General features: G+C 35.5%; 1 protein-coding gene and 1 long non-coding RNA gene across 3 annotated transcripts in view; one reads left to right on the plus strand and one right to left on the minus strand.

Moving 5' to 3' along the window:
- The window catches only part of LOC120587454 (uncharacterized), a 158,278-nt gene extending 150,133 nt beyond the window's left edge, over nucleotides 1-8,145 (minus strand). For both annotated transcript variants that reach the window (XR_005648968.1, XR_005648967.1), the window contains exon 1: nucleotides 8,044-8,145. This is a non-coding gene — a long non-coding RNA (uncharacterized LOC120587454). The remainder of the gene's footprint in view (nucleotides 1-8,043) is intronic.
- Nucleotides 8,146-8,245: 100 nt separating this feature from the next.
- Nucleotides 8,246-22,737, plus strand: part of WDR75 (WD repeat domain 75) — a 33,790-nt gene continuing 19,298 nt past the window's right edge. Inside the window, exons 1-5 of the mRNA XM_039844223.1 lie at nucleotides 8,246-8,606; nucleotides 14,349-14,478; nucleotides 16,486-16,551; nucleotides 17,176-17,266; nucleotides 20,814-20,938. Coding sequence (XP_039700157.1) covers nucleotides 8,422-8,606; nucleotides 14,349-14,478; nucleotides 16,486-16,551; nucleotides 17,176-17,266; nucleotides 20,814-20,938 — 597 coding nt within the window. The 5' untranslated portion in view covers nucleotides 8,246-8,421. The remainder of the gene's footprint in view (nucleotides 8,607-14,348; nucleotides 14,479-16,485; nucleotides 16,552-17,175; nucleotides 17,267-20,813; nucleotides 20,939-22,737) is intronic.

Here is a 22,737-nt window from a genome sequence, read left to right on the forward strand (position 1 = left end):
GAAACCTTAAGTAATTGCGAAAATTCAGATTAAAATTACCGATTCCTTAAAAACTATTCACTTCAACCTAAAAACAGATTTTACTGTAAAAAAGTAAAAGATAATCTTTATAACGCCATTATATATGATTGAGTGTATTTCTGACATTATTAGCCAATTATTTTTTCAAGTGGCTTTCATAAATGAAATTACTGAAGCTTTACTGTTTATGAAATCACTCAGACTAGAAAACCTAAAGAATGTCACAATAGTTTTCTATCTACTCCCTGACCAAAGTTTGATGGAAACTTTAAAGTGGAAAGTAGAGCGCTTGAAATCTGTTTGTTTTAGAATTATAATTCAGACTGAAAAAATAAAGGAATTCAACATCAGGCATTAAATGGAAGAGAGAAATATGAATGCCTCCCTCTTAATTTAGATGTTTTATTCTGCTACAAGAGAAAAACAAAATACATAGAGTATTCTTAGGCCAAACTTCCAACAACATTTTTAAAGACATCCACATATGTCCCAACAAATAACATCACTTAATTCCATGTATCTAAGACTGTAGTGTCAAGACCAAAAGATGTGTGATTTGAGAATAAAACACACTAAAACCGGAAATAGGCAATTTAACTTATGTTTATAAAATAGTAAAATCTTATTACGTATCTAAAAAAGAGAGCTACTGAAACACTTCGATCAGTGATTCTAAAATCTAGACAAACTAACACAGAATTTATTTTTCGAACCTAAGTTTTTCCACACTCTAAATTTGATTTTAGTTCATGAGGAATGCTATATAGATAATTAGATCATTTCTGTTACATTTACTATATACTAGAGCTATCACTTAATAGCTATCTAAATTGGCCTTTAATAAAGGCCAAATCATCAATTAATTAGCAATATAGCATTATAATTATACATCTGTATTGTAATTATACAAATTCATAACAAACATTTTTTCACTAAAGCTTTGCTTCTTAACCTAGAAGCTGAATATCTATGAACTTGAATGGTTAAATATAAAGACGAATTCAAGGAGGCTTTTTTATGTTCACATAACAAAACAAAAATTATGTGAGTATTCATGGAATTGCATAAATTTTTAGTCAACTGATGTATTTTACTGTTACATGTAGAACATAACTCACTAACTTTAAGAACATCAGTTATCATATCTTAATTTTTACCATACAGAAAAAAGGTCATATAGTATCACCTTGAAGTAACAAATCAAAAGTTTATCATAAATCAAAATATTCATCAAAACTTTAATACTATAATCACTAATTTTTAATTAAAGAAAGATTTTGCATTTATACTTCCAAACCATTATGCATGGCTAAATTTGGATACACCCTTCTTTCTATTCTCATCACCTAATCAGCTCCCCCACATATTTGTAAGAAATCAATATCAGAGTCCTTCATGTTCCAGAAACCCATCATACTAGCGCTCATTCCACTCGGCTTAGAAAATCTGCTTTCCCCCTCACTGTCTAAAGTCCCCTCCATCATTCAATGCCTAGCTCCGATATCACCTTTTCTACGAAGCCTTCTTTAGTTTTCCAGAATTATGGGTTGGTTTTTCTGTGCCGTCAGAGATTTTTAATTTATGCTTCTTTTCTAAGTTATACTGAATATTCTTTAAGACCAGATCTATCTTAATCCTTTTTTCAGCCTAGCATAGTACCTAAGGTAGAGAAAAGGAAAGAGGGAGCTAGGAAAGAAAGAAGATAAAAATAAAGTAGTTAGATGTTACTTCTAATAACTACCTTTTGGAGGGGGAGGATTACTGGAAGCACAAATTATCGTTTGTGTTCTATTTACAAAATATCACCAACATAATTCAGATATTGGAAGACATTCAAATATAGTATGCTTTGATATCTGGTACCACAGCAGTGAGAAGATATATAGATTCTGTACAAACATCTGCCTTGACTGCTAATCTTTAAATAGATAAAAGTTTGGAGTTATTATTTAAATAATATCAGTAGATCTAGTTTGGTTTTTAGAAAAATTGTAGTAGGGTAAATAGCTTCCTAGTTAAAGAACAATTAAACAAAGCTTATGGATAAGGAAAGAAAATCATAGTTATTTAAAAAGGAGTTTAAAGCAGAATCTAACATTTATCTGGGGCAACAGTTTCCCAGGAATGAATTTCTACATGCTAATGGGGTCAAAGACACTAGATGGTTCTCCAGAGACCCTTTTCTATTCAAAAGGGCTTTCAAAATAAAGCGCTGGTGGAAGCAGAGGCTAAGAAACTGTTCCTTCATGCACCAAATGCATTTTCAGAGTACTAACATCTGTTTCAGTTTACATACTTTAACTATGACTTTATACATAGAAATTAAACTTCAGCAGCGTGCCTAAGTAGCCTGTCTGCAAAAGAACTACATGTACCATCAACAGCTGTTATTTGTATAGGTCCGCATTCTACACAGCATAATGTCCTGTGAGCCACCAGTGACCCCAGTCTCAAAATCCAAATGTCAAAGAACAGCTCCTAATGCTCATGAAACTTTCATTGTAGAGAGGAATAAGATAGTGAAGGGAGAGGAATATGGTTCCAAAACAATATGGAGTTCTAGAATTTAAGGAGCCGCTTTCCTTGTAAAAGACAAAGATCCAAAGATCTTTATGAATTTCTTTATATTAAAAAAATGCCCATCTCATAACATTCCACTAAGCTTACTTATTAGTTAGATGTTAAAACATTTTTTCACTGCGCTAATACTATAATTATAATTTCTGGTAAACTGAAGTGTAATAAAACCTGCAAAAATAATGATGTACCTTTGCTGCCACCATGTGGTAGGTCTGTATTTTTGCAGTTGTACTTTAAGTTTTTAAATTATTTTCAGAGTTCTGAAGTCATAATCATCAGCTCAGACCTCTGGAATGCAAATACTATTAAAGATTTTAGGAATAGAGGGTCTGTTCCCAGGTTATTTACACACTAATGAATCATCAACCAATAAATCGTAACTAGGAACCCACAATGCAGGAAGCATTGCATTATGATATCTAGAAGAATATATTGTCTTATCTTTCAAGAGCATACATCTGTTGAGATCAAAACGCAAAGTATTAATTAATGTAATACAATTCAGAGCCATTATATACTTGAATGGCAATGAGTGATAAAGAAAATTTTAAGTGTTGTGTGTAGAACGTTAAGAAGCTACATGACAATGTTCCTGGAAGAGAATTAAGAAATTTTAAAGCTCTTGGTTGTCTTACAATGCTGGGGAGACCAAATGTATACTGAGGTTCATACAGGAGAGAAAAATATTAGAAAAATAAGTCAGGACAACTTGTGGCAGTCCTTTCTTGCCAGGTCAAGAAACCTGGATTTTAGCCTATAGGTCACAGGGAGTCACTGATTCAAGATATCATTTTTTTCCCATTGTAAATATAATCCCTCTGCCACATAAATGTCTGTAAATTTACATGAAATAATTTATTTCCCAAACTTAGAATAATCTAATGAAGAGAAATTTTCATTCAAAAAGCTAATAAGCTCTCTGTTCTGTTTCTGTTCTGTAAATATGCTTGCTGCATGGACTGTACTCAAAATTGACTAAAGACTCACCTTTCCTTTACTTGTTCTAAGCAACAAATGTAACTATATGTACCCCCCAGCAACTCCTGCCCTTATAACACAATATAACTACCTGCAACCATAACAACTCCTGCCCCTTTGTAACCGTCTGAGGACAAATTAACCCATCAGCTGTGCCAAAACAAGTCTATATAAGGGACTTGCAACTGAGCTCTGGGCCCAGATCTTCAGAGCACTAGCTCCTCTGGGACTGCTGGCGTAATAAAACCTGAGTTCTTCAACTCTCCGGGTGCTGCTTGGTTTCTCGCCAATCTGATTTTGGATCTTTTCCACAACACTAGCAGCTCAGAGCCTCTAATCCTTCACCCTAAATGTGAGGTAACAGAGCCCTGAAATTATAAAGTCAACCAGTAAATCACTGCCAAAACTCTGGAGGGAAAAAAATAATAAATAAATATTTAAAAGGATGATTGCTGGGCCCAAAGAGATGTGAAAACTTCTTCCTAAAGTTTTACTACAATCTTCTGTTCTGAGAAGATAAGTGTATGCTGTAGGGAAGGAGAAGAATTTTAACAGCAGAGTGTATGGTAATGTGTGTTGTTTAAATAATCTTTATGATCTAAATGATGGTTTGTTTTTGTGAATATTACAGTGTGTGTTTGAGGGGAAAGTTTGTTGGGTATGTATGTACATTAGATCAATATGGCTAATTGTGTTATTGACACATTACATCTTTACTTTTTGACCACTTGATCAGCTGATTTGTAATTGCCAGATTCATCTTCAATTTTTATCAGTCTTTTTTTATGTAGTTTGAAGCTATGTTGGTGATTCATAATACGTTCATGATTCATATCTTCTTAATGGAATGTATCTTTTAATATATAAAAGTATTTCTTTGTCCTTTAAAAGACTTTCTCCCTAAACTACACTGATATAAAAATTGCTAAGCCTACAATTTTTCTGTTTTTCCTGCCCTTATTTTCAAACTTTCTGTATCTTGTTCTTGACTATGTCTTTTGAAAACATGTTTGCAGGCTACTGGACTTGCTCTTCTGTTAATACTCTTTTTTGTCTATTTTCTATTGGGTTGTTTGGGGTAGGCAGAAGGGGGCACGAACATATGACAAGATGCCCAAAGTCACTAGTGAAATGAAAATTAAAACAATGACATCCCACTATAAAGTTATCGTAATGTTTAAAATAAAAAATACTGACAATACCAAATGCTGACAAGAATATGAAGCAACTAAAACTTCCATACATTACTGGTTGGAATGCAAAATGGTAGAGAAACTCTGGGAAAACACTCTGGCAGTTACTCAAAAATTTAAACATATGATTTGACCCAGCAATCCCCTTGCTAGCATTTATCCTAGAGAAATAAAATTTATGTTCACACAAAAACCTACAAATGAATGTTTAGAGCATTAGTAGTCATAATTTCCAAAACTGAGGGGAAAAAAAACAAACTTCCTTCAACAAAAGAATGAATAAACAAACTGTGGATTATCCATACAACAGAATACCACTCAGAAATTAAAAAGAGGAAACTACTGATCTACACACGAATCTCAAATGCATTATGCTAAGTGAAAGAAGTAGACTCAAAAGATTACAGCCTACATACCATTTTATATGACTTTCTGGAAACGGCAAAAGTGTATAGAAGCACAGATCAGTGGTTGCCTGGCATGATGGTTAATTTTATGTGTCAATTTAACTGGGTCATGGGGTATCCAGATATTTGGCTAAACATTATTTCTAGGTTTGTCTGTGAAGGTACTTCTAGATGAGATTAACATTTGAATCTGTGGACTTAGTAAAACAGATTGCCCCCCGCAATGTGGGTGGGCATCATTCAGGGCCCATGGATGGTCTTAATAGAAAAGTAGGAAGAGGAAAGAAGAATTCATCCCTTCTCTACCTGACTCTTGAGTTGATATATCAGTCTCCTCTTGCACTTAAGACTGGATTTACACCATCCACTCCTCTAGTTCTCAGGCCTTCAGACTGGAGCAAAGCCTGTGATTTTAATGTGCCTACTTATTTTTGGCGGCTATAATTAAAAAATTTAATTCTTAATTAAGATATAGGTATAGGCTTTGACTAAATGTGTTTATTGCTTTGGTTGTCACCTAGCTTATAGTCAAAGATTCAAAAAGTATGTTAGTCACATTCTGAAGGACTTGCTTGTAAAGCAAGTTCCAGGATTAATGTTTAAAAGTACACTTTGCTTGAGATAATAGAAATATATAGCTAGTTAAGCACAAAAAAAATAGTCTGAACAATGGCAATAGTCACAAGTTGTCTAGTCTCTTCCTTTTGCTTTAAAGATAACATCATTGTTGAACAATTGAGATATTCTGCAGAATCTCAGTTCTTCAACCCAGCACCCGTTGTTCTCACAATATAATTTTGTGTTGCTCACATGATACTGTCAAGCAGAAATAAATAACTTCACTCCTGAGAATTTATGAGTTTGTTCTGCAGAAGGAAAGAGTGTCTTCAAGGTAGCTGTGACCAGCTGCTGACACCCAGGAGTCTGATATGAAATAACATCATCTATAACTAAAGAGACACTGATTTCTCTCTCAGTTCCCTGGAAACTCCCCTCCACTACTCCCCAGCTGCATAAAAACTCTCTACACTTATTTTTTAAGGGAGAGATCGATTTGAGAGCTCTTGCTTCCCAGTCCTCTCACTTTGGCCAAATTGAAAAAATTTTCCATCTCCAAGCACTGTCTCAATGTTTTGCTTTATTAGTGCACCAGGCCCATGAACCTGAATTTTGGGAGGTGATTTGGCAACAAGACTCAAATCGAATTAGACCATATCTGCTATTCAGTGTGTCCAATTTGCAGACTGCAGATTGTGGGACTTTTCAGCCTCCAGAATTGAGTGCACCAATTCTTTTTAATAAATGAATGGAATGAATGAATATTACTCGTGGTTTTTCTAGAGCACCCTGACTCATAAAGATTTTGGTACCAAGAGTGGGATGCTGCTATTACTAACAGATACATTAAAATGTGGAAGCAGTTGTGAAACTGGATAAAGGAAGAGGCTGAAAGAGTTTCAAAGTGCGTGCTAGAAAAAGTCAATATTGCCACAAAGGGACTTTTAAAGTTGATTCTGGTGAGAACTCAGAAAGAAAAGAGGAATGCTAGAGAGAACCAAAGACCTGTCAAAGATGCTCAGCTTCCCTTCTCAACAAATGAGCCAAACTTTCCTTGCCCTCTTCTATGAAATGCATAGGAAAGTATCTGATAATTTAATATTATGTGCAGAGAGTATCTAACCACCTTCTAGAACCTTCAGTAATATGTTCTTTCCAATCCTCCAAACACTTTAGAAAATTTTGCTTGCGTTTTAGTGTTTCAGAACCAATCAACAAGGACTAATGTATGATATACAAATGCCAGTATATGAAAGGAAATACTAGACTTAAGAAGCAGAATTCATCATACTTAACAATTTTTGACAAAGTGAAACTATATTACAATCTAAATTCTAAAGAATGCACAGCCCTTGCTACCTTTCAATTGTTGCTCATCAAAGCAGTATTTTTCCCTCATTTCTTCTTTAAGTCATATTCTCATAATATTCTCTCTCCTTATGAATTTTCCCCAAACTTTAGATTAAAAAACTTTTCCTCATTTGTTATTCCTACTGGTTTCTGAGTAACATGTCTCAATTCCAAAAAAACATTCACTCGAATTTCAAAATGCAGATATCCATCAACCTCACAGTATCTATCCTAGGAATCTATCCTAGGAATCAGGAGTAGTGACACAAATTTTATGGGTCCTGTAGCACTATTTGCCACTTTTTTAAAAAATGGAAATTACTAAATATCCACCTTTGAGAGATTTGATCAATTACGGCACATTTACTCTATAAAATACAATGCAGTCATTAAAAAGGAGATAAGATTTGCCTACATATGCTTTATATAGAAGGAAAAATATAGTGCATTGCATCAAAAAGTGTTAATGTATGTGTATACCCAGAAAAGTATCAGGAAGCATATACACCAAACTATTAATGGTGGCGAGATACCCATAGTGTGTAAGGATGGACTGGGATTATTCTATTTCTGTACTGAATTATTTTACATAAAATGTGTGTTAACGTTGAATTTTTAAAGTATTTTTAACCTGCACAATTTTAACAAACACATATTCATCAAGTTAAACCTAAATCTCCTCTGAGCAAACTATTCGCTCTCATATTACTACTTTTGTTTTCTTCAGCAATCTGTATCGTCTCTGTCCCACGGTAGGGATTCTATCTGTCTTGCATTCTCTCACATATGCACGTCTTTCAATAATCATAGGCCTCCGGAAACACTTAAGGGATATGGTAAATTTCAACACATCAAGGAGTAACACGTACGAGTATGAACGTATGCTACGCTCCGGGGAAGTTCAAAGTAACGGCTAACGAAAAGAGCCAACGACCGTGCAAAAAGCAGAAAGCTACCTTTCCACCCAAGAACCCAATAGCGCCTCCGAGAAACCAGCGGGCACGGGACGCTGGCGTCATCTCGCAGCGCCGGAAGCAAAGTAAGGGGGTGGGGGACGGAGGCGCGGGTAGAGGCCAGTTGGAGGTCACGTGACACCTTTGGGCCCACATTTTTCCTCCTGGCGGAAAAAGCTAGAGAAACAGATTGTCAAAGCCAAAGAAAAATGTATCTGTACTAAACAAGAGTTTAGAGGTACCCAATATACATTCGTTGTCTCTATGTCTCCGTTTCGCTTTTTCATTGGTTTTATTTGCGTCCTAATTTGACGTTGCCCAAAGAAGAGATGGCGGCACCGGCGCTGGGTCCTACGTAAAGTCTCCGGCTGGGAGAAGCCCATGCGTGGTTTCTGTGGACTGGAACACCATCCTATCAACTGGCCTTCGTACGGAGTTTGGGGCGGGGCCGTCATCGCGAGATCCTGCGTCTGCGCGAAGATGGTGGAGGAGGAGAGTCTCCGCGTGGTTCGTTGTGGCGGCAGCCAGTTGAATTTTAGGAGAGCGGTGTTCTCTGCGGATTCTAAGTATGGGGCCACTGCGCTTCGTCGTTCGGGCTGAGGGGCGCGAGTCCTGGGGTGGTGGAGGGGCAGAGGGAAAGATCTGCAAGGCGCGTCCAGACTCGCTAGCCGGCCAGTGTGAGCTCAAAGAAGGAGCATGCGTGGGGTAGACCCCAGGGCGCGCGGGAGGGAGCCGGTGCCTGTGTGCTGTAAGAGGGATGGCAAACGCTTTAGCACCTTGAACACGCAGGCGGGGGTGCGGTTTACCAGCAGGTAGATTGAGGGGCCCAGGGGCGGACTCACGTGTGTACAGTCAGCTCGGCTAAAAGATGGTTCAGGCACGGATGTGTACACTGCCGCGGTTGCAGTACCACGAGGAGTATCCTTTCGGATGGAGTCGTGGCTTGGAATTACTGAACGATTAAAGATTCCTTTTTCTCCACACTCCTCTACCCTCCCTCCCCACACCCTCCACCCCCTACCCCCGCTTGCATTTTGGCAACCTTTTTGGAGCTTTGAGTGAAAAGTGATGTTTGATTCTGTGCGCGATAAAAGCATACGTAAGCCCTGATCCTTCTCAGATATTCAGTGTAGCTGCAAGCCAAACTACTCTCTGGATTCAAAACTTGGTTCTAACATTGTGTGACCTTTGCAAGTTTATTAATCTTTGTCTTACTTGCAATTCAGGATTGTTTTGAGGATTAAAGCCCTTAATATACATACACCACGTAAAACAGTTCCTGGTACTTAATGGTGTGTGTGTCAGCTGTCATCATTAGTGATATATTGCCAGTATCATGTAGAAATGACACATGGTAGAAAGTTTTTCAAATCACTTAAGGATAGAATAAAAAATAGTAAAAACTCTATCTTAGAAGAGTAGAAATAGAGTCCTATGAAAGTTCGTATCCCCTACAGTTGCTCACTTATGGGTGTATGGCTGATAGTTGTTAAATGCACGACTGAGTGAAGGAGCGTTCATAAATTGCCTTAGAGGCGAAAAAATATATTGAATCTTTGGTCTTTATAGTAAAAAGATCTTTGTTGATTGATACTCATGAATCAGAGGAAGAAACTAAGGCTTCAAGAGGTTGCCCAAAATTCGCCACTTTGGACTTATATTTAGGTTTCCAGTTTCTTCCTCCATTGTACTGTTTCTACATATTATTAAATTGAGATCCGTTGTGTTTCATCTGCTAAGTTCCACAATTCATTTTAAGTATTTATTAGCTATGTATTATTTAAACAGATGACAAAAACTAATATAATTTCAATATTGATGCTCCTTACAGTCCAGTGAGGAAAATAAAATGCTCAGTAACATGTTTCATGGTGTGGTACTTGGGGAGCTAATAAAAAGAGAATACTTTAAACTGAAAAGGATGGAAAAAGTTCCTGATGAAGTGACATTTACATTAGGCCTAGATAGGCGAATGATATTGTGACTAGGGGATATGGGCAGAAGGCATTTCACATAGGAGCACCAAACAGACATACCTCCGAGATACTGTGGGTTCAGTCCAGACCACCACAATAAAGCAAGTCATAACCTTTTTGCTGATGTAGGGTCTTGCCTTCAATTTGTAAAATTTGCCACGTTCATGAAGCACAATAGATGAAGCTCAATAAAACAAGCTATGTCTGCATAAGCAAGAGAAGAAGTCTATTTATGTTGAACAGGCTGATACAATTAGCTAGTAGGAATGGTATAGAAAGAGCTAGTGGGAAATGAGTTTGGAAAAGGAACATGGAGCTGGCTGGCTCTTGGGTATTTTGATAAGATGGCGGTGGCATGATTGTGTTTCCTCAAAAATATTAATCTGTGTAGAAAACTATATAATATGTGTTGGGAGAGTGTAAAGATGAAAGCTAGCATACATACTCAAGGTATAGTAATGGCATAAAAGAGGAAGTTACACAATGAAACTTTCCCTTCAATAATAGGATCTTGCAGGACTAAGGAGTTTGCCCCACCAGTGATATTGGGGTAGGGCATCCAGGCAAAATGAACACCTTGAAATTGGGATGAGGGGGTGTCATGTGTGTAAAATAAGTATAGTATGGCATAAGGTATAGGAAAGTGGTGGGAGAAGAATCTGGAAGAGTATAGACCAGAGCTTGGAAGGCTAATGCAGGCAGTGACTCTGGCATGAACTAAGATGAGATTGAAGATGAAGAGTTTTTGAATGATTTAGCAATTAGCATTAAGAAGGAGAAAATGTTCAGTTCCCTTTGGGCCTATTGAATTTAAGGTACTTGTAAAACAACCTTAAATAATAGGTAGAAATTCAGAAAGTTTGGGAACTTGGCCATGATTTAGAGATGCTGCTTTTGTGTCATCTACATAGAAGCTAATAACACCAGTTCTCTAGCAAATTAATGGGGTTATAATGAACTCACCAAGGATTTGAATATTATCTGAAAAGGATTGACGAGCTTATACAAAGAGAATAAGATAATTTTGTATTTTACCTCAAGGAGCTTATCAAGAAAGCTGATACAGTAAATGAAACAACAGAATTGTGGGATTTTAGCATCTTCCTCTTGGTCGCTAGATCCTCTTAGAACTAGGACAAAAATTGTTCTGCCTATTTGAGTGGGTTGTTAGAGGGAAGCAGAAAAGTGGGTGTAAATGAAAGTGCGTGGCATTCCCATGTCAGATATTACTGACCCCCCAGTCCAGCACTGTTTGCCCCATATCTTGTTGCTGCTCACACTTATAGGTGCTATGCATTATAGCATTAGGTTGATATGGTATACAAAACCAAAAATATGGATTATTCTTGCCGTTTACGTTCCTAAATTAGCACAAAGCTATGTCCCTGACCCTAAATATTTTACCTTGAAGATCATTCTGGAAACTGCTGCTGTAATAATTTTCCTAAAGTGTTACTATCATAACATTATTACCTTAACCCTTATTTCTAGTCTTGCTAAGAACCCTGTAGTTCTTCAGTTTTCTTCCTTAATCATAGCTTTTCTATCGGGCTTTCAGGGCCACCTAGCTCAACTCTACTCCATTTGTGTTTCCTGAAATTAACCATCATGCACACTTTTCTTATTAAATAGGTACAGCCCCTGTCTGATAGGTACCGTGTTAATTATTTCCCTGCTTCCCCTTATGTTGCTTTACTTTTTCCTGCCCAGCCCTTAAATCGCTCGTCCTTCAGAGTCTCTTTTAAATCCAGGTTCCTGCTTGAAAACATCCCTAACTCCTTCACTACTTCATCAAAAGATGATTGAATCCTGTGAGACAGGCATTGTGGTGGGTGCTTTGTACACATTCCTTTTGGCAAGGTTTAGGTAGTCTCATTTTACCAAAGCATTTATTGAGTGTTTTCTATGTGTGCTAAGCTTACATATGCATGCATTCTTTCATTTAATCATAAAAACACTATGAAGAAAGTATTATTTACATTTTACAATGGGGAACAGTGAGATTTAGAGAGATTAATTCTCCAACATCATTCAGCCAGTACATGGTAAAGCTAGCATTTGAACCCATTTGTGTTTGACTTCTTAAACATGCATTCTTTTTCTACCATACAGTATTTCTTTTATTATTTATAATAACTAAATACCCAGTTCCTTCCCTCAAGGAGCTCACAGTCTCTTTCATAATGCCCCGTGGTGAATGCTATGATAGAGCTAAGCTCACCATCTTGTACAAAGCACAGTAGAACTGGTGCTGATCTGGAATGAGAAGATGAGAGAAGGCTTGCAGTGAAAATACAGTGAGTTGAATCTTAGAGTAGTCAGAAAGAGTAAGTGTTCTGTGTAGATAGCAGAATATGCAGAAGCATGGAAAGTTTCCTTCAGGGGCTTGCATTCAAATAGTTAAAGCCATCGTTCTCAGCTGAGGAGCAATAAGAAAGCAAATATTTTTCCTCTGGGGAAGCATATCAGAATCAATTAAAGGGCGTTTTCTTGGCAAATAGTAACCTCTCACCCACCATTATCTCAAGGAAACTGCTGCCCAAAGAACCTGTTTGTTGTTACTAATGAGGTGTGTCTTGGGCAGGGATTGTTGGAGTTGTGAACCACTTAACACTGTTATAGTGAAAAAATAGTTCCAGTCAGACAGGGTCAAACCACCAAAGACTTTAGGGAATTTAGATCATATCCTGAAGGCAGTGGGAAAACATTGAAGGATTTTAATTTTATCTCTATTTAAGTGATACGGTCATATTTGCAAAATTAGTCTGACATGAATAAGAAAGATTAAATGAAGGGCTATGCCTGAACACTGTAGGGAGTCCTTTAGAGCAGAGGTCCCCAACCCCCAGGCCAGAGACTGGTTACCAGTTAGTGGCCTGTTAGAAACTGGGCCGCACTGCAGGAGGTGAGCTGCAAGCTAAGCTTCATCTGTATTTGCAGCCACTCTCCAGTGCTAGCTAGCATCACAGCCTCAGCTCCACCTCTGATCATCAGGCATTAGATTATCATAGCAGCACCGGTCCCTTGTGCCAAAAAGGTTGGGGACGTCTGCTTTAGAGTCTTCCAGCCTGGAGATGTTAAGACTCTGAGCTAAGGTACTCAGGGGAATGGAGAGGAGGATCCAGCCAGAGAGGAGACCATATACCTCAGATGCTTTGTTACTCATACTTTCTTGATCTTTTTAAACAGTTGCACACAACCATGCCATGGCTGCCTCCTGGCTACAGCCCTTATATGATGCATCTTGATTTCAGAGAGATGAACATGTGAAAAATCAGGTGTCTTTGAATTGATAAAATAATAGTGACCCCAGTCAGCATCAGAAGATTTACTCTTATTATCTATAATAATTGTTTATTGGTTCATTTTATCTGGTTAGTTTATAGAACCTTGGAGGTTCAGGCAAGTTCTGTTCAATTAACTGTATTGGACATTGAGAATCAAAGATAAACAGTCCTCTGCTCTATAGGATATTATGGTCAGATGCGGGAGATAGTATAGATGTAAACAAGTAATTTCAACACAATATGAAAATACTAGGATCAGGTAATGCATGAGGTACTTTGGGAGCACAGAGATGAGGTTCAGCCTAAAGACTCTGTGATTTGTACCTTCTATAGTATTTGGAAAAACACTGTTCGATATGTACAATGTAGACACAGAACATTTTTATTTGATACTAGGAGATTTGTACATCTGAGCTTTGTCCTCTGTTTATATCTGTTATGAAAATAGTCACACAATTACCCCAACTAAACCATTTAATAATTTAGTAGCCTCTGCTATATGGAAGAAAGCCACAAATCCAGACAAAAGCAAAACCAGCATTTTAGCAACAAGAAAAGAACTGCCATGAAGTCTTTTTACTTTGTTTTACAAAAGGCCTCACTGACTAGAGAGAACTTTTGACTTAGTGTTGGTAAGCTGGTATCCCCAGTAAATGAGAGCTGGGGAACATGGGAAGACTGCTGTTAGCAAAACCACTGAATCATAACAGCTGATAGTGAGTGAATGCGTAGCACAGTGTCTGAGTCCATTAGTGAACAGACAACATGGTTAAATTGGCTGTTATTGCAGAATGAGTCTGTAGAGCCTCTGTCCATGGAACCGGTCACCGATATGCTTTGGCCTCATTAATCTACTTTTCAGAGTTAGTAAACTAATCAGTCTTAGATATCCCCATAGACTTAAACAGCACACAAATGTGAATATACAGTTCTTAAACTGTTGTTTGAAAGAAACCTGTTGCATGTTAAAAAAATTTTTAATAGGCAGTAAAAAGATTATACTGTTTATGAGTTTGTGAAACTTATTTTTCTCTCTTATTTCTAGGTATATCTTCTGTGTATCTGGAGACTTTGTTAAAGTTTATAGCACAGCTACAGAAGAATGTGTACATATATTGCAAGGACACAGAAATCTGGTGACAGGAATTCAGCTCAACCCCAACAACCATCTACAGGTGTCAAATCACTTATAATTGAATATTTTAATATTGGCTTTATTGTTGCCAGAAAAATTTGAATTAAATTTGACTGGGAAACTTTCCAGCATATGATCAGGGAAATATATGTGTTTATCTTTCTGATTCAAGATATTTCACTTATTTTTATTGTTAAAATAAGGTCACGGCCCAGAACTACATTGCCCACAAAGGGGTTCTTAGCTGTATGAGTTTCTGAAATTTGGCTCAGTTGAGTGAATGTCTCGATTGTTGGTCTTCTCAGGTCCCTTTATATGCATTGTAACTATCCAAAAGGGGCATTTAGCATTTGGTGTTTCTCAAACTTCTTTATATGACCTATGAACTCTGATTTCTGGAACACATTTTTAAAATGTTAACCAAAAGGTATTGATTTCGTAGATCTGTTCCTTTAGAGACGAGGCTCTTTAGTATTAATGTAGAAATTACCTAATCTTAAGGCTAGCATCTAGACAAGAATAAGGGCTTTTTCAGTCAGTGGATTGACCAGTTAATTTTAGGACAAACTTGGGAGTCTAGTTTAGTCTGGCCTTCCCCATTCCTTCTAAAAGCAACCCTTGCTTTTCAGAATTCAAGAATAATGAAATGGCCATTTTGATTTTGTTCATAAGTTTCATCAAATCTACTAAAGAGTTATGTTAAAAATACTTTTCTCTTGCTCTAGATTTTGATCATTTCCACTTTTCAAGGCAAAGAAGTTATTGATTTAAGAATAGATTTGCATTGCCATTCAGTGCATTATCACAAAGGAAGTAGGGCATAAAGGAATACTTATCTTTTCTCTCCAAAACTAAATGCACTACTCTTGAAAAATCAAAGTTAAATAGCTTTTTGCAGAGTTCTAGCACATATACTGTCCTCTGAGAGTTTCAGATAACAGCTGATTGTTATGTGCAGCATTTGAATGTTTTTGTAGCAGAAATATCCTTTCATTCAAATTGGAATTTGTGAAGTCTGTGTTACTAAGTTTTATAGTACAATGAAAAACTATATAAAAGTTACACAAAAGGTATATTTCATGGAACTGAAAAATGATAAAATTAGAGGACAATTTTAACATCTGATTGAGGTGAATTAGCTTCCAGAAATTCTGTGGACTCACAATGTTTGTGTATTAACTATTGTTTTGACAGTGATTAAATATTTGCCTTATATTTTACTAATCCATGTTCATGATTCTTATATGTAGTAATTCTAATGTGTATTTTCTACTTATTATAGTTCTTTTACTCAGATATTTTCTTCATCATTTTTTATTTCTATTCCTGATTGTCCTTATTGGCAGAAATCTTAAAATTGCCACTTCCTTTCAAAAAACTTAAAATGATTTATAAATGTTATAAGCAAAGTGTTTTCACAGTAACAGCAACAAAAAATCCTGTGTCTAAAAATAAAAATTTCTTGCTGAGGCCTTCTGGTGGTACCAAAGTATGGTCCACAAACCATTGCCACAAATAGTTACCAGTTTGCAGTGAGATAAGTATAGAAATTGAATATCCCAAAACTAGAGCACTTTGACATTGCCACTGTATCCAAATACATAATAACTTCTAAAGTATTGATCCTTGATAGTTCTAAATTTAAAACAAAAAAAAAAACAAGACATTCTCAGATCATTCGAGAAGTAATCCTTTAATACCCATATAAGACGAAAGTAGTTCTGCTAATAAAAAGGACTAGGCTCTGCAAAACTAGCAACAAGCTCTTAAGTGCAACCATGCCATCTCCCTCTTGAAGATAAAGGGTTGGCTTTTTTCCCCTCATTTTAATTAAAACTTGAAAGCGATGATCTGTTTCCTCCAAAGAGCTGTGATAAGATGGTCACAAACAATATAAGCTTTGCAAAAACTATGTAAATGACTCCACTTCTCCAAAGCTAGCAATAAATTAATGAATGAAATGTCTTCTGTATCAGCACTTAATTCATTTGGTATCTTAATGAAGTTCTGTTTTTTAATCAATTTTGTACTATTTTTACCCTTTTAGCTGTATTCTTGTTCCTTTGATGGCACAATTAAACTGTGGGACTATATAGATGGCATTTTGATAAAGGTATGTAGATCAATCTTCCATTTTCATTACATGAAAAGGAATGGCAACATAATTTAATGACAGACATGACAACATAATTTAATGACTGATACATTACTTCTAGAAGGCCTGATTGTTGGATAGCCTTCCTAAACAAGTTGTAAAATTCACACACCACAAAAGAATAGACAAATTCAACTGTAAAAATTTTAAACTTCTAACAGATGACCAATAAAGTGGGAAGAAAACATGAGATAGCCAATAAACATGAAGAGATGCTTAACCTTGTTAATAATTAAATGTAAATTAAAACAGATAACAGCATTTTTCCCTGTAGTCTAGCCAAATTTCAGATTGCAGAAATTTCAGATTGATAGGTAAAGTGTAGAGAAACTGATACGTTTGTATATAGTCAATGAGAGTAAAGCTGAAATTGAATAAATACCTTTGCTCCAGCAATCTTACCTTAAAGAATCTCTTATTGAAATAATAGCATAAATATGTAGTCCTTAAAACACCATTTGTGGTTGAAAAAAATTACATATAATCTTGATGTCAATTAAAATTTGATATTCATGCAATAGAATGTAATCGTTAAAAAGAAACAGGTAGATCTGTAACAATATGGTGCCTTTTATCTTTCAGACTTTCATAGTTGGACATAAACTTCATGCCCTCTTTACTCATGCCCGTGCTGAGGATTCTGTCTTTGTTATAATAAATAAAGACAAACCAGGTATATTATAATTAGTTTATTTTGTTTTCTATAGCATTGAGTGGCTCTTTACATTTTCTCAAATTTAACATTTTGGTTTTAGTCTGAAGTTAATTTTTGGAGTTATTTAAATTGTTTTATTGTTGCATTCATTTCGGAGAGGCTTTATATAATTTATGAAACATAAAATGAGGGAATGATTATAAATGGTTGTAATAATAGACTGAAGAGCTCAAATTTTAAAGCTGTTTTGAGCTAGAATTTATCTTCCTACTGAACTTAAATCTTTCATTCTTAAACATCACTATCATTTGACCCCATGGGACACCCCATGTGTCGATCTTGAATCTATAGGAAAAGGTATAGAAAACAGGTTGATATTGACTGATAATGTGACTAAATTTCTGTTAATTATGTTTTCATTATTATTAGATCATAAAACCATTGAAACTACCATGTTTCAGAGCATTTTAGGAATTCCTAGAATATCTTCAGTGGTATAAGTAATTGTCCTTTAGCAGAGAATTTAGTGCATCAGAATATTGACATAAAGGATATATCCAAGGAACTTTTCTAATCTCAAAATTCAAGAATGCTACTGCACCACTGCACCTTGTGGTGTCTTCCATAAAATATTGTATTCAGAATTCAAAGTACAAAGCAGCTTTAAGGTGGTTACAAGTCAGTCAGCTAGATTGGTTTACGGCTCATTAGCTACGGTAATCCTTCCATAGTGTTGTATGTTTGTTTTATGGTTTTGTTTGGGGTTTCTTTGGCTGGAACATTAATCAATTATTATATCCCATGAATTTTTAAATAACCTGAGAATAGTCTAATCTATGAAAGCTAAATTTTTTTTTTAAGCTAAAAGTCATTTGATGCCAAGTCTGTTAATAATATTGTATCTTATCAAAAATGTGATATGAGATAACAAAAAGTAGTAAGTTTCATTTTTCTTACATAGTCCATAAATCATCTATAAAGGACATTCCAAAAATTGTTCTGGAAATGGCAACATTCTAAAATAATTAAGTTGCCTTCCCACATGACTACTTTCAAGGTAACTCTCCTAGCTATGTAGGTTCTATTTTGTAGATGAATATGTGGATTTTTAACATTTATCCACATGCTTACTAAAAATTCAGATTCCTAATCTCCCTGACCGACAGTTGATTAACTACGTCTGAGATTTAGTCTAGCAATCTGCATTGTTAGTGTCTATCTCCCAGGTGATTCTCTCATCACACACATTTGATAAGCATTCTTCATACTCACCCATGATTCCTCAACTGGAAGGGTAGTTGCCAATAGCAGAAACAAAACTTTTTATCTATATCAGTGAAACCAGTGATTCTTAACACTGCTTGCACTTTGGAATCACTCCAAGGAACTTAAAATGTTAAATTCTCTGTGGTGAGGCATAATTGTTTACTGAAATAGTACCCACTTGAGTCTAATGTGTAAGCCAGGGTAGCAAACTACTGATCTAAAGTAAAGATCTTGGTCGTCAGCCTTTTGACCAAGGTTCCAACTGTGGAAACTTCAAATGCTATAATCTAATCCAAATTTTATTTATGCTGTGATCTAGCATTATTCTGCAGTACTTTGGCACATCACGGGCACTCAGCATGTAAAAATTTACTTATCTGTTACATAAAAATGTGAAACAGGCTTTAGAAGATTCTGTGTGACTAGTGTCTCAAAATATTCATTTGACTCTTGAACAAAGTGGGTTTGAACTGTGTGTGTCCACTTACAGATTTTTTTCAATAAATATTGTAACTGTATTTTCATCTCCTTATGATTTTCTTAATAACATTTTCTTTTCTCTAGTTTATTGAAGACTACAGTATTAAATATATACACACAATATGTGTTAACCTTTATATTATTGTTAAGGCTTCTGGTCAACAATAGGCTATTAGAAGTTAAGTTTTGGGAGAGTCAAAAGTTATACATGGATTTTCAACTGCTCAGGGGATATAACCCTTAAACTCCATGTTGTTCAAGGGTCAACTTTATATAAATATATGTCCTTTCTTCATTTGTTTCATCTTTGTTCATCAGTTCAAAACCAGAGTCTCTGATAGAAAATTGTATAAATCATTGAAATATGCTTCTCTGGTTTAAACACAAATTAATCTTTTATTTATACATTATCTTTTATGGTGTCATTTCTTCACTGCCTGTAATTAATTCATTCAACAGCTAATTGACCACCTACTATTCAAATACTATTCTGGTTGTAGAGAACAAAACAGACAATAAATCCCAACAGTAGGCTGACTAGAATAGAACAGTCATGTGATACAATAAGATGAAAGGTATTCTAGAGAAAAATATATCAGGGAGGAGAATCAGCAACACTGGAGGAATACATATTAAAGAAGTGGTCAGTGAAGGTCCTGGGAGGAGAATAAGATATGAGCCATATTGGAGATGCATATTCTAGAGCATTCCTGGCATGTTTGAGGAATAGCAGGGAGGCTGGATTAGAGTGAGCTAAGTGAGAATAGATAATATAGAGCCTTATGAGCCATTGGAAGGACTTTGGCTTTTACTCTAAGTAGATAAAAAGTCATTGAAAGATTTTGAGCAAAAGAATGACATGATCTGACTCAGTTGTAAAAGAATCACTACTTTCTGTGTTGAGAATAGGCTAAAGAGGGACAACAGTGGAAGTAGAAAGAACTATTAACAGGTTATTGCTCCTAACACTTAGGATCTGACACATGAACATAGCTTTAGACTAGGTGGTAGTGGCAGAGGTGGTGAGAAGGGATAGAATTCTGGGTATCTTTTGAAGATACGCCCAACAGGGTTTGCTGATGGCTTGATGTAAGTAAGAGAGAGAAGTCAAAGATGACTCGAGGACTTCATCTAAGCAACTGGGTAAATGGCAGTGCCATTTCCCACAGTAGGCAATGTGGGGGAAGACTAAGTTTAGAAAGTAAAGTGAGAGTTTGGGATTTGGGCATGTAAAATTTGAGATGACTGATAAAGCTAGAAAAATCAAGAGTTCAGAGCATATAATGAGCTGGCGGAAAACGGTAGATCCATGTGTTAGAGAATTTTATATTCATTAAATCTGGGAGGCTAAAGAGAGAGCATAGTGAAATATAGCAGTTTCCCCTCTCAGAGAAATTTTTTAAATGGGATGTAAAGAGAAGAAGTGTGTCAATATTACAGAAAAAGATTTATTCTATGAATGTGTGGCAAGTCCATAGCATTTCTAAAAACTCTCGCAGATGCTTTGTTGCTTTTTGCTGTTTGGTTCACCAATGCCTATTCCATCTCCATTTTAAATCTCAGTGTACCAGTAATATCCATTGATTTCTATTTCTATATCTATGGAGCATGTATGTATATGAGTTATGAAATTAGACTTCATTTAAACTTGTATATTCAAATGAAGAGTTCAAAAGGAACATTTTGTTCAAGATAGCATAGAATTATTATCTTGACATCAAATTAATACTAGAGTACTGGTTAACAGTTTCATATGAATGAACGCATGTCTTTACTTTTACTAGGGAGGCTTTATATTAATATAAATATTTTTGGCTAGATATATTTCAGCTGGTTTCAGTGAAACTGCCAAAATCATCAAGCCAAGAAGTAGAAGCTGAGGAGGTCTCCTTTGTTTTAGATTATGTAAACCAGTCACCCAAGTGCATTGCCTTTGGAAATGAGGTAAACTTGTTTTGTTGATCTTTTTTTTTTTGTACATAAAATCTCTTGCCTGCGGTCTTTCCTCCAAACATTTTCTGTTATAGTGATTTGATTTTGCCTTGAGTTACAATATTTTTGTTAGTAACTAAGAAGTCTGTTCCACTACTTTAGCATGTGTTGATGGCATAGATTTTTAGGGCCATCCTAATTTTGTATATTGTCTTATTGCTCTTGCGAAGCCTCTAATTGTATAAAACATATCAGTGTTTTGGCATTTATGCTGTATTTCCTAGTCTATCACATGTAAAAGCCACTTAAATCTTTTCAGTTTAGACCATGTGTCTAGAAAATACAACCTCCCTGTCTAATTAATACGCCCATTATAGGAAATTTTGAAATTATAGGAAAATAATAATGAAGGAATTAATTATCACCAGTGATAATATTTGAGGAATCTTTTTTAGACTTTTTTCTAAACATATATAAAACAACTTTTCCCAAACTAAATTAGTGTCTGAAGGCTCTTTTATTTTTTTCACTTAACATCGTAGCATGAGTGTGTACTTAAATGTTCATCAGAAATGATTTATGATATTTAAACCATAATTTATTTAGCCATCCCCTATTTATAGTCACTTTATTAAAATCGAGTACCACCAAAAGGCCCTAGATGTTAATATGGCAACATGTTTCTTTAATTTTGTAGCATTATTTTGGCTTTGTTTTGAAAAGGGTTAATTTCTTAGAGTAGAAAAAAACTCTTCATAAAATCATTCTTCAGCCTTATAGTCATCATTCTAATGCACATTAAAATCACAGTGAGATACCACTTCATATTCACCTGAACAGTTAACATTTAAAAAACTGACAGTACCTAGTGTTGGCAAAATATGGAGCAAAGTTAAACATATAGTTTTTTCGTGACCTAACAATTCCACTCCTAAGTGGAGAAGAATATAACCACAAAATGACATGTACAGGAATGATTAATGCTCACAATAGCTCCAAAATAGAAATAATCCAAATGTTCATCAACAAGAGAATAAACTATTTGTGATATACAGTATATTCATTCATTGGAATGCTGCTTCATAATGAAAAGGAACTAATGATACATGTAAAGATACATGGGTGAATCTCAAAAAGGTGATATTGAGCTAAAGAGTTCAGACACGAAAAAGTATTTACTGTACGATTCTATACTTTTGACGTCTGTAATACGCAAAGAAGTAAACTATGGTGATAGAAATCAGTAGTTGCTGGCAGGGATGGGGGCATTGGGGAATTACTGGAACAAGGGAACATTCCAGAGGTGAAGAAAATGTCCTAACTCTTGACTGTGGTGGTGGTTACATGGATATACACACATGTAAAACATTGCATTTTATTGTGCATAAATTATGCCTTAATAGAAAAATTTAAATCATTATACTTGATGCTAGATAGCCTAGTTTTAGGATTTAGGACCTCAGTTCATCTTTTAATTTTCTATGATTATTTTAAAAGTAGGATTACCCTTTCTATAGAACAGTAATATATTAATATACTCTTAATAGGCAAAAAAATTATTGCTATATTAAATTTTTTTCCTCTTAATATATTCGTCCCCAACTTTGGAACAGCATTTTTTAAAATAACTTTATTCTTCAATTACAGTTGTCATACAATATATTAGTTTCAGGTGTACAGCATAGTGCTTAGACAGACATCTATATAACTTATGAAGTGATTACACCAATCGATAACCCATCTGACACCATAAATAGATAGTTACTATATTATTACCGGTATCCTTTATGTTATACTTTACATCCCCATGA

This window comes from Pteropus medius, unplaced genomic scaffold (genome assembly GCF_902729225.1).
Source record: "Pteropus medius unplaced genomic scaffold, Ma_sr-lr_union100, whole genome shotgun sequence".
Classification (NCBI taxonomy): Eukaryota; Metazoa; Chordata; class Mammalia; order Chiroptera; family Pteropodidae; genus Pteropus; species Pteropus medius.